Consider the following 12,743-nt stretch of genomic DNA (forward strand, 5'->3'; position numbering starts at 1 on the left):
GGTAAAAAACAAAACTATATCCATATCTCAATAAAATATGACATTTCATTATTTTAACTTTTATATGACTTGTTGATATAGGTTCATGTAAAAATAAAAAGCCTGTTTGATTAATTTATCATTTAATGCCTCGTTAGAATGAAAAAAAAATTAAAATATAAATATTATAAAATTTTAAAGTGTAAAAATATGTAGCATCTAGTGTTAAAATCAATGTTCTAAAAGACGCCATTGAGACATTTATTAAGTGTTGAACGGTGATCGTTCACCTACCATCTTTCCAAACACTAATTAAAACGGAGACAGCATAAAAAAGCGTGTTTTCCTATTTTTTATTTTTGTTTCTCCTGTCCATCTTTACAACGACTATTTGCGTGTTTTTTTTTTTAAGACAGATGGAAAACGATGGATTAAAGCAAAAGAACCCCCAAAAAGATATGTATGTTTTCCACCTTGTATACGTTGTGAAATCCCACTGATACATTTAACAAAATTTAAACTCCGATTGGCGCTCCAAGAAAATTTTTTTAAAAAATGAAACAAAATACGAATTCCACGCTGTACAAGAAATTCATATCACTTTTACGATGTACAACGTTAACATAGAGATTATTTCCATCCCATGAATTTTTCACCCTATACGATATAAGCAAGCAGTTGCATTTTTATCAGTACACATACGATGTATAAATATCTCGTGTATTACCTTTTTACCTGATATACCGAAAGGGAATAGTGGGTTTTCACAATCTTTTTCACACCGAAAACAAAAAAAAAAACAAAAAAAAAAGGAAAGAAAAGAGATGAAAATTCAGAGGAATTCGAAAACGCTTGGAAATTTTGTTCGAAAAAATACATTGAAGTTTAGTGAAGGATAACACAATGGATGATCCCCGTCACGGTGTTGCCTCATTCACCTACATTGTTGTATTGATGCAATTCAATTGATGTTTTTAAATAGTTTTAGTTGCTATAAAAACAATTATAAATTTTTAATATAAAATACAGTACTAGTGCGTTCACTGTGGCTTTCAAGTTTGTTTAGTTAACATAATTTGATTTATAATAATCCCTACTTATTAAAAAATAAGTCGTATGATTAAACACGTTGTTTTAATTATTCAAATTAATTAAATAAAAAATAATAAATAAAAAAAGTCGATGTAATTAAAAAAAACTTAATTTGTATAAAGTAAACAAGAAATATGTATGAACCCTCTCGACCTGTCGAATATACTTTTATATTTAGTGCAAAAATTGCGTATTTTAGTACAATACCTAAGTCGATATGGGTCGGAGATGGCCTACTTTTTCATCCTTTGAAATGATTCTAAGAAAGCAGAATTCCCCATTAACACTCAGACTGAAGCCACCTCCTCAATTCATACCGCAAGGTGACAAATATGAAAACAAGCTACCAGATTCAAGAACGATACTATGAAATACATGGAACACAAAAAGAACACAACAATTTCAGTATCCAAGATGACCAATTTACCACTACAACGAAGATCGACTTAGTGCATTCCAAATATACAGTCATTGTGGGCGGGCAACCGGCTCAAGAGCTTCAACAGTAACCACACTATTTCCTCTGATAACCTACAATAGGCAGCAAAACGTAACACAAAACAGTAAGCTCGACATCCTTCGAGTCGTGACAGGAAATGAATGATTCGAAAATTCGGGACTTGAAGGACTTACCACCATGCCAATATCGGTTTTCTCATCTCCATTCACTTCAACAGTGTTGTCTATCACCAGGTTCATAAACTGATCGAAACCACGAAGGGTTCCGACCACTGTACGGTTGGCATTCAGCTTTACTGCAACAGTTCACAGTTCATCACATACAGGGAATGGAAATTAACATTACTCTTGACAAGGACCGATAATATCTAGAGCACAGGAAATTTTTACGCAACACATAATGGCAAAGGCTCGCGCTAATCATGACATCATATGATGCCATTTTACACAGATTGCACCAACCATAAATGGTGTTTATGCTAGAAACTGACTATACCAACATTCATAAAATATCTTGACAGTCCAAATTTTCGAATCCTGAAATCAAAGTTCATACTCCTAGTTATTTCTATCAACACATGTAAATTTTACAAAACCGAGCGAGTAAATTTTACAAAACCGAGCGAGAATCATACAAAATCCAGCAGTTTCTTCCAACCCATTTGAAATTCCATAACTTTAGTTAGATGGTGTGTGCCTCTGCCTGATGTCTCCCAAAAATTGACTGATCGACTTAATCATACACGCATATCATAAATTGAATGCACGAAATCCAAGTATGGTAAAATATGAAACACTGGTTATATTTTAAAAAAACGATTATGTAACAGAGACCATTGCTTCAACGAAACTATATTGATAAAAATACCCTAATCTGAAACTAACAAGATGGACAATTGGGCACTTACTCTGTAGCTTCTTGTCCATGTACCTGCCCGTCAATCGAGAAATAGACAGATTAAGTTACAAGAAATACAAAAAACTAATAAGATATTGCCGTGAATTCTAAATTCAAACTCCTTACTTCTTGAGATCTGGGGGTTGACCTGATCTGCTCATGGCGAAACACAAACACAGAACGAGAGTAATGCGGGATTAGCTTATCGCTGTTGGAAACCCTAATCAGTGTGAGTAGGAATGAAGATTCAAATTCGATCATAGCGGCCCCTATAATGGGCTGGGCCTTTGTTCGGACTCACAAAATTAAACGGGTTGTTCTGAGCTGAGTTTTCCATTGAACTTTTTTACCCGAATTCTTCAAAAAATTGGAAATAGAAAATTGAGATTTTAGTTTCGTAAATTGGTTTGATTTAATCATATAACTTGTCAAATTTTGATTTTTATACAGTAACTTCAACTTTTTCTCTTTGATATTTTTTTTACCCGAAACAACTAAATCAATCGAATATTATTTATTTTACATCGAGTTTAATATACATTACGTATATAGAGATAGGGGTGTCAATCGGGTCGGGTGGGTCAGGTTTCGGGTCAATCTNAAAATATAGGTAATATTTTCAAAAAAAAAAAAATTCGGGTCAACCCACGACCCAACCCAACCCAACCCGAAACCCGTCTAACCTAGCACTAACCCGAACCCGAAAAACCCCAACCCGAATCTGATTTTTTTCGTGTTGGGTCGTGTCAGGTTGACGGATCGTGTCGCATTTTGACACCCCTACATAGAGAGAATAAAGCTTATTACTCAATTTAAAATTAATGTGATAAAAAAACACACAGAAAAATAAAGCAATATAACCTTCAATATTTCAACATAAAAGAAAAAAATTCAACTTTCCTTTTATTTTTGTTAATATATATTTTAATATGTGATATAACTCTATTTTTACCACATATATCATGTATGATAGAATCAATATCAAATAAACTGTATTGGATAGATTTAGTTGTTTCGGATAAAAAAAATCAAATTATTGTATGAAATCAAATCTTTGAAGATCACCCGATATAAATTTATCAAAGCAATAAAATACATTAACAAATCAAATATGTTCAAATACATATGGAAATCGAGTTAAAATCTCAATTTATTATTCAAATCAAGACCCAAATCATTTGATTTTATTATTATGAATTAGAGTTTTGCAGTTATTTATGTCATAATGAATTGGTAAATTGCAGCAAACCCACAAAAATTCGGGAAGACTTCATGTGTTGGAATCAATCTATTCTTTTAATAACAATATTATATTGATGATGAAACAAGAACCAAGAGATATGGGTGTCAATGGAATTGCTCGATCACCACCATACGTACCCACCCAAACTTTCTAATAATGGAAAGATGACTGCTGCTTTCCCCTTACAATATTGTTAGAGCCACATGCATTACAAATTAATTTAACGTAAGACTTTGTTTTCTACGTACGTCACACTCTCCTTAAATGAAGGTACTTGTTCGGGCGTGAGCATTGGATCGGTTCGATTTATAATAAAAACTCGAATCAAATTACCAATATTTTCGATTTTGTAAAATTACAAACCAAATCAAAACAATCAGACCTAGGTTTTGGGTGTGGCTTGGTTTGATTTTTAAATAAATAAATAAATTTTTTGATTATTTTTAAACATAATTTAAAATTAATTTCTAAACTAGTTATTATGCAAACATAAATATCAATATGCATATAATTATTAAATAATTTAACATTATAAATGCATGTATGATAATTACATTAAGAATTTCGAGTCAAAATATTTAATTTCTCAAAATGAATTAGTTCAGCTTTGTACATTATACATTTCAATTTAACAATCACAAAAAATCATATGAGACGGTCTCATGAGATAATTTTGTGAGACATATATTTTATTTGAGTCACTCATGAAAAAATATTATTTTTTATTGTAAATATAAGCAGTATTAAGTGTTAACATGTCTCATTAATAAAGATATGTGAAACCATCTCATAATAGACATATTCATTTACAATTTGTTGCTCGTCGGACACCCAATGATCCATGATCTTTTCGACTACCGTCGCTATAATTCTTTTATATACCGAAGTTCGCGAACACCTTACAGCGATTTCGCCTATTCGGATTTTTTTCTTTTAACGAGACTCTATCAATTTTTTCGTATTTTCTGTTTTTTTTTACTTGTACTAACATTTTTTTGTATTAATTTCGTAGATTTGCTCGTCGGTGTAATCTTTCAACGTTACGTGGATCTGCATATTTTCGCGCAAGTAAGATTTTTAAAGTTTTTTTTTTATCGAAAATTTAATATTTGTGGTGTATGTATTTATGAAATTTTGCTTAGTATTTTTTGATGCTTTTTAATTTTTTTAACGGAAAACCTAGCTTAATTAAGCTACGGTTCTTTAAAAAACCTTCACTTTATATAGCGACGGTATTTCGATAAACCGTCGCTTAATATAGCGACGGGTTTCCAAACACCATCGCTTAATATAGCGACGAGTTTTCAAACACCGTCGCTTAGTGTAGCGACGGTGTTTTAGAAACTGTCGCTTTCATTCAGCGACGGTTATTTAAAACCGTCGCTTATTATTAGCGACGGTATAATTTACACCGTCGCTATATTAGCGACGGTCTTGTTAAGAAAAACCGTCGCTCGGAGCGACGGTTTTTGAGAAACCGTCGCTGTAAAATAGCGACGAGGCCTCCTGTTACGGTTTTCCAAACCGTCGCTAGAACCGTCGCTTAAACCTTTTAGCGACGGTTTTGGCCGTCGCTAAACCCTTTTTTTTTGTAGTGGAATTAGGCATCCCGACTTAATAAATTATGGTATTAATTAATCAGAATGTGTTAATTAACAAACATATTACAACATTAGATATATATTTCCCCAACATATTACTCGAATTGGACATTAGGTTGTATTAATTGCTTCTGTTTATGAACTAATTAAAATTTTAAATTATTTATTTTTTATGATGTTATCCTTCGGTGCGAACTAGGTAAACCATTATATTATAAACGCAAACCAAATTAGACAAGTAAATCACACTAAGCAAGAATTCAACAAGAGACTCATATGATAAAGTGTTGTTAGGAAAAATCAATTCAAACATATGACTATCGAGAAAAGACCATCTACTACACTAACTCGAACACACATGACTAAGGGTGGGAAAAAATACCGAATTTTAGGTATACCAAGATTACCGTACCGAAAAAATGCCGAATTTATCGAATTTTCGGTATACCGAAGATTTCGGTACGGTATGATAACAATACCGAATTTTTTGGTACGGTAACGGTATGAAATTTGAAAATTTCCGTATTTACCGAAATACCGAAACACCGAAAAAATATGCAAAAATTTTAAATTATATAATATTTTAAAACAATAAACTTATAAAAATTTTAAAATGTAAGGTTTTTTTGGTATACAACGGTATATATCGATATCGTACCGAAATCTCGGTATACCTTACAATTTCAGTATAATCGGTATGCTAGTTATATGTACCGAAATTTTCGGTACGATATCGGTATGAATTTTCTTATATCGTAATTTCGATATGGTATACGATATAAGATTTTCGTTACGATACGATATACCACCCTTACAGATGACGTGCTTTTTAATTAAGTTGACAACTCACGGTTGGTTTATTTTAGTATTTGCTTTTAGAAAAGGAAAATTGGTCATAATTTCAAAATGGCATGGTCACAATCACAACATACGAGGCTGGCGGCTACGTGCTCATTCGACGTGTTATGAATCGCCATTTCCTAAATTGATCGCATTTGTTTATTTTTCTCTTGAAACAAACTCTTCGGTTCTCAGGGGAATTTTATCGGCAAAAAAGTGGATTGCAGACGGTAATCTTGGAGGTTTTGTCCAACTAATACTTCCAAAACTTGATAATAACTCAAGATTTGTTTTCCCAATATAAAGCCAAAAATTAAAGACAATTAGTTAGATGTTATGTGATCTCAGGTAATTAAATTAATTGAAATGGAAAAATTATGAACTTTAATCATAAGTAGTTAAAACAATCTATAACCATTCAACGTCACTATTTTATTAACTGAGATACTTCTAACATAAATATATTCTTATTAAACTCGATGTGTTTTTTCTTTTACTTTCAAATATATCTGGGTCGACTCAATTCATATTTAGAAGAAAAAAAGCTAATACTCTTGGTATTAAAATAATATTTTTTATGAGTTGGGTTGGATAGGAGTTTCGTTTCACAAAATTGATTCATGGAACATTTTTATAAGAGTTTTTGTGATTGATTAAAATGCGGAAGAAAAATAGTTGATATTGATGTTGATATTGATATTTTGAAAATAACAGCAGCCTAACTTTTGTTTTAGGTGGAAAGGACCTATTCTACCGGGAAAAGAATCAACCATATCTTTTGTGTGCATATATATTTATCTAAAATTGATCCCATGTCTAAATCAGAGGGATTAAATGAGATTATCCAAGTATAATATAGAAATATAACTAAAGAATTTCGAGTTGTTATTTGGTCAAATATAATATATATAGCGTAAACTTTAATATGATCAGATCTTGTCACGTGTATAATATTTACGCTAAATTAGAATTTTAAAACAAAATTACCTAAATAATATATGTTATTTAATATTTTTATTTAACCTCAATTTTTAATTTGAAAGCTTCAAATATATATAAATAAAATTTAACAGCAACTGAAAATGTCTAGCGCAGAGGACAAGGAAAACTGTTGCTTTCAGCTGATTAAATTCCAAAATCCAAACCAGAGAGGAGATATATGAATGACTCCAAATCTCCTATATATCTTAATTAATATACTTATCCTTGTATATATTTTTATTATATCCCACTAATCACATGCATTTAAATTTCTATTTGTATAAATAAGATAATCTTCCATCCACAACATATTCTCTTTTTTCTATACAGATTACTGCACCAAAATAATCTTTGAGCCATCCTATTTCTTCTGAAACCACAACCAAAACTAACGATCTTTAAATTCTTTTTCAAGAATATATATAATATCCCATCGATTGATATACATGGTGAGTGATTTTTTAGTATTCTCTCTTTTCTGAAACTTCAATTCGATAATTAAAAAGCATTTGATCTTGATATAAATTATTCATGTCATGGATTTTTCGCAGGAGAATCAAGAAAACACTGTCAAATATGAAGAGGCAAGCTTGTTTATTCTCTTCTTGTTGATAATATCATCATTTTTTTGTTGGTGGATTATATTTATTTTGGACTAAACTTATATATTTGTAACATTTTTTTTTTAAAAAAAAAAAACAGGAATACATAGTGAATTCACGTGGAATCAAGGTTTTTACATGCAGATGGTTTCCTGCAAACGACCAATCCAAGGCTTTAATTTTCTTTTGCCATGGATATGGCATGGAGTGCAGCATCTCCATGAGAGGTAGAACCTAAAATTAATAACTAAATTATTAATCCGTAACGTATCGTGAAATCGATTTTTATGGATCTGGAACAGACTGCGCCTCTCGACTTGTTAAGGCCGGATATGAAGTTCATGGCATAGATTGCGAAGGCCACGGAAAGTCATCGGGACTACTAGGTTTAGTATCCGACTTTGATAATCTCGTCGACGATGTTTCCGAACACTTCACTAATATTTGTGGTATGATACCTTAGTTTAAATCTGTATCTTTTGTTTCCGCCATTATGTATTGTCTCGAGGCAAAATTGCAACTTCATAATCAGTCTTAAAATGATATTAAATTAATTTTATTATATTTAAATTTGACTGCAGAAATGAGAGAAAATAGGAAAACTACGAGGATTTTGATGGGAGAATCAATGGGAGGCGCCATGGCTCTACGTCTTCACAGGAAGAAGCAAGATTATTGGGACGGTGCCATTTTGATTGCTCCAATGTGTAAGGTATGGGAGGAAACTTAGCAATCTAAATTTGAAGAGATTGGACTTTATTTTCTTCATATATAAGACTTTAGGATTATTATGAATTTAAATAAATAACACAGATAGCAGATGACATGAAACCAAATCCTGTGGTTATCAAGATATTGACCTCGCTTTCCCGAATCATTCCTACTTGGAAACTCACGCCTACTCCAGATGTAGTTGACCTTGCCTTCAGGGACCCCAAAGTCAGGAAAGAGGTAAATCACGTTATTTTTCTATCTACCTCCTCTTTGCAATAGGTATTTACGTCTCTTTCTCAAGTGACACACCTACTTTTGTTTTTATTTATGTTTTTTTTGATAACTTTTTCACGTAATATAGATGTTGATTTCGCATATTTTCCAAAGTTGTTACGGGCATTTAGCCAAATCAGTCGTTGCTAATTTTTTTTTATAAAAAAAAATTGAAGTATATTAAAACTTGAGTATGGCTTTTAAACTTACGACATTTGGCACCCATGGCAGGTCAGAACCAATAGGTACACATACAAAGGCCGGCCTCGTCTTCAAACTAGCTACCAACTTTACACGGTCAGCTTGGATTTGGAGAAAAGACTTGAAGAGGTGTTCATAGATATATATATCCGTTCAGATTAAATTTGTTAACTAACCCAATTCTGAATACAAATTTATACCACAGAAAAGATGGGTTTATGCGTCAAGAACTTATTTTTAAATTACCAGATTAAGTAAATAGAAGCGAAACTTATTTTTTAGCTCATAAGTTGCTGGTTTTTCCTGCGACAGGTTTCATTGCCATTCTTAGTTCTGCACGGGGAAGATGATAAGGTGACAGATCCATCCGTAAGCAAAGTCTTGTACGAGTCGGCTCGCGCCGTGGACAAGACCTTCAAGTTGTATCCGGGAATGTGGCATTCATTGTCATATGGCGAGCTTCCGGAAAATCTCGACACCGTGTTTTCGGACATCCTCGAGTGGTTGGAGAAGAGGTGCTTTGCCCGGAATGCCAAATGGGAAGAACAACAAAAACGTACTAATGATCAACTAAACTGCAGTGCTTGATCTCAAATAAATTTTCTCTCGTGTAACGGGATAATCAAAGTTTTCGTTCATTTATTGATTATTATGATTTTATTTGTTATGTGGGTTGCTATAATTGAGCATTATTATATTATAATGATCATATCTATTTCTTCATAGAAGCTTTCGATTTTCATGTTTATATTGTTTTCAGTTATAAATGAGCATCATCTATTCTATTTTATAGTAACTATTTTGGTGTGTCAAAATCACTAAGACTCGACCCAAGAAATTTACGGGGGATTATTACTTCTTGGTTCGTTTTTTGGTATTCCTCTCCTGCTTTTGGTTCTTACGTTTTGATTTGCGTTTCTGTTGGAAAAACACATTATTTTATTGAATTTTGAATGAAAGTCGTCAATTGTAGCTCATTAAATGGGGAGTGACATTGGCTCTCCGGTGCTTGCAAGATCAAATTACACGATAATTTTGCAAGACCTTGGTGGGTACTTTAGAAGCCTCGTTTCTACAATCCAAGACGTCGAATGAAATGCAATCAAATCAAATAAAAAACAACCCAAAGATCTTTGAAGTTCATATTGGTGTATTTGTCCAGATTTTGTTCTCAATTAGAGATTTTAAATAGCATTCTAAAGTTTGTTGTTTCTTTTGAGTTGGAATACCACTATGACAAAAAAGAAATCGTTGTAACTTGGGATAAGATTGTCATATATATATCATCAGCATCAAATGTGAGATAAATTCGTAAATAAAGCTTCTCTTTTGTCTCGATTTCAACCAAAATTTTGTCCATTTTACATTCTGTTGCAAAGACGAAGTTTGTTCAGATATGACGCCAATACACCCAATATTGGGTTATTAAATGCTAGTGTTTTTTTTCTCCTTCATTCTGCATATGTATTTTACCATTGGAATTAGGATTTCAGTTATCTATTCAATTAACAAAAATATTGGTAAAACCATTATGTAAAATTAATTGATTTTGGAAGCTCCTACAAAAACAATAGTTAACAAAATAATTTTGATCAATTTTTTTTTAAAAAAAAACGACATCCTCAAGCTCAAATACACTCGGGGATGATATTTTTAAAAAAATGACATTAACCAAAGTTATCCACCCAAATTTCCTAAAAAAAATCTTTATTTTGAAATTGAAGACATAAGAATGAAATTTTGTCAAAAACTCCCTTAGCCTCTCCAACCCTACACCAAAAAACGCCATTCTAAATGGTTATCTCCATCTATCAACCTAGATAAATGTTCTCCAATGGTGCTGAGCTATTTTAGCAAAATAGCGTAGTCCCATTCCTTCTGTGCCAAATTGGAGAGCTGTGCGCCAATTTGGTGCAGAGCTATTTATATTTTAAAATTTTTTTATGTAATATAAATATTATTTAAATAATAGTATAATATTTATTTTAATAATTAGATATTTAATCATAAAAACTAAAATATTTAATCCAATAAATTTATAAATAGATATTTAAATAATTTTATTTATATTAATTAAAAACATTTAATTAATGATTTGATTTAATTATTTATAAATAATATAATAGTAAAATAAAAATTAAAATTTTAATGCAATAATATAGTTTGTAAAAATAAAATATAACAATTGAAAATGTTAATTTTAAATATAAAATAAAATATAACGATTAATATATGTAAAATAAAAACAATATTATGAGAATATTTTTTGTGTAAGATTTGAAGTAAAAATTCAACTATTATAGTGCAAAACTTGCACTATAATAAAATTAAGGGTTGAAAATGACCTTAAAACATCAATCTTAAAAAATTTGCATAGTATTAACTATTTATCAAGCATTGTTTCAGATAACTCGATAACATCTTTTTACTTGTATTATTTATTGAGAAATTTTATCGACCCACTTGCTACACAAATTCCTCTTATAAAACTACAGTTGGTCACCAAACATACATTTACTAAAATCACCTCTTCTTTCAAAACTATTGCATTTTCTTATTTTCCTTAACTAATAAATAAATAAAAAAATTATCAAATATAAAATTATGTTATTTTTCTAAAATAATATGTAAAACCTACATATTAAATTTCAAAATTCAATCACTTAAAAAGTTATAATTACTTTTTCATTTTTACCGATTTACGAATCAAATATGTATACGGTTTTTAGAAACTTTTTTTCTTATTTATAAAATTTCAAGATCTTACAAAATGAAACTATTGACCAAAATTTAAATTTTCTATTCTTTATAAAGAAATTTTTTTCTATTCTTTATTAAGAAATTTTGTATAAAAATATAATATTTAGTGCTTACTTTATGTAAAGCCATGTATAGGACAATTTTACGTTCAGCGCCTAATCTTCGTGTCCAGCCATTTCGATTCTCGCATCTTAATCACTCTCTTCGATCAGCAACCTTCTCATACGATCAACAAGCTCATTCATCTGTGCCCTCGAATGCAATGGTGACGGATAAACACAAGCACAATCCAATTCTCCATCACGATTAATCATGTCAAATATAGCGACAGAAGAGCCAATTCCATGTGCAGAAGCACACCCTATGTAGCACTCCACTCCAAGCACTTGCTGCAGTTCGCTGAAATCGTCAAATACCGGATCCTCAAACACTGAAATGAAAGAAGTTCTGAGGGAAGATGATGTCGTTAAGCCCGGGTTTTCCATGGCTTTGCACATTATAAGATAGTTTATATCAGATAAGTCTGCCAAATGTTTATTGCTCTTCTTGCGATCAGCGAAGTTGGAGTAGATCCTTTGGGCCAAATCCCAGAAATTTTCGTTCCCTTTTATGGTTTGTACGTCAAGGATTGCAGATTGGTAGAATCCTGAATTGTTTAACCGGATTTAGACAAGATCTTATATTATTTATGACATTCCACATGTTTTCATGATCAATTCGATAATATTTAATGCTTAAGATATATATATATATATATATAACCGGATTTAGACAAGATCTTATATTATTTATGACATTCCACATGTTTTCATGATCAATTCGATAATATTTAATGCTTAAGATATATATATATATATATATAACCGGATTTAGACAAGATCTTATATTATTTATGACATTCCACATGTTTTCATGATCAATTCGATAATATTTAATGCTTAAGATATATATATATATATATATAACCGGATTTAGACAAGATCTTATATTATTTATGACATTCCACATGTTTTCATGATCAATTCGATAATATTTAATGCTTAAGATATATATATATATATATATAACCGGATTTAGACAAGATCTTATATTATTTATGA

The 12,743-nt window shown here is 31.0% G+C and overlaps 3 protein-coding genes across 4 annotated transcripts in view; 1 reads left to right on the forward strand and 2 right to left on the reverse strand.

Moving 5' to 3' along the window:
* Positions 1-1,225: 1,225 nt before the first annotated feature.
* LOC140977792 (probable small nuclear ribonucleoprotein G) lies at positions 1,226-2,708 on the reverse strand. 2 transcript variants are annotated; one of them, XM_073442527.1, is made up of 4 exons: positions 2,555-2,708; positions 2,425-2,461; positions 1,705-1,821; positions 1,226-1,602 (listed from the first exon to the last, which is right to left on the reverse strand). In XM_073442527.1, exons 1-4 carry the CDS (start codon positions 2,587-2,589, stop codon positions 1,540-1,542), a joined length of 252 nt encoding a protein of 83 aa, XP_073298628.1. In that variant the 5' UTR covers positions 2,590-2,708; the 3' UTR covers positions 1,226-1,539. The 2 variants fall into 2 exon arrangements, with proteins under 2 accessions (XP_073298628.1, XP_073298629.1); XM_073442528.1 differs by having other exon boundaries at positions 1,705-1,826; positions 2,439-2,461; positions 2,555-2,707.
* Positions 2,709-7,406: 4,698 nt separating this feature from the next.
* LOC140977843 (caffeoylshikimate esterase-like) lies at positions 7,407-9,550 on the forward strand. Its single transcript, XM_073442576.1, has 8 exons — positions 7,407-7,542; positions 7,645-7,677; positions 7,796-7,922; positions 7,998-8,144; positions 8,277-8,407; positions 8,509-8,646; positions 8,914-9,012; positions 9,196-9,550. Exons 1-8 carry the CDS (start codon positions 7,540-7,542, stop codon positions 9,469-9,471), a joined length of 954 nt encoding a protein of 317 aa, XP_073298677.1. The 5' UTR covers positions 7,407-7,539; the 3' UTR covers positions 9,472-9,550.
* Positions 9,551-11,722: 2,172 nt separating this feature from the next.
* LOC140977793 (uncharacterized) overlaps positions 11,723-12,743 on the reverse strand; it is a 2,902-nt gene continuing 1,881 nt past the window's right edge. The window contains exon 3 of the mRNA XM_073442529.1: positions 11,723-12,289. Within this exon, the coding sequence (XP_073298630.1) occupies positions 11,835-12,289 (455 nt within the window). The 3' untranslated portion in view covers positions 11,723-11,834. The remainder of the gene's footprint in view (positions 12,290-12,743) is intronic.

The sequence above is a fragment of the Primulina huaijiensis genome, chromosome 5 (assembly GCF_012295235.1).
Source record: "Primulina huaijiensis isolate GDHJ02 chromosome 5, ASM1229523v2, whole genome shotgun sequence".
Taxonomy (NCBI): domain Eukaryota; kingdom Viridiplantae; phylum Streptophyta; class Magnoliopsida; order Lamiales; family Gesneriaceae; genus Primulina; species Primulina huaijiensis.

Bases quoted from the DNA above. Each gene is read 5' to 3' on its own strand.
- LOC140977792 (XM_073442527.1), bottom strand. From the start codon at position 2,589: ATGAGCAGATCAGGTCAACCCCCAGATCTCAAGAA. The intron at 2,462-2,554 runs GTAAGGAGTTTG...ATTGACGGGCAG, and splicing joins CAACCCCCAGATCTCAAGAA to GTACATGGACAAGAAGCTAC. The intron at 1,603-1,704 runs GTAAGTCCTTCA...TGCCTATTGTAG, and splicing joins AAACCGATATTGGCATGGTG to GTTATCAGAGGAAATAGTGT.
- LOC140977843 (XM_073442576.1), top strand. The intron at 7,923-7,997 runs GTAGAACCTAAA...GATCTGGAACAG, and splicing joins GTGCAGCATCTCCATGAGAG to ACTGCGCCTCTCGACTTGTT. The intron at 9,013-9,195 runs GTGTTCATAGAT...TTCCTGCGACAG, and splicing joins TGGAGAAAAGACTTGAAGAG to GTTTCATTGCCATTCTTAGT.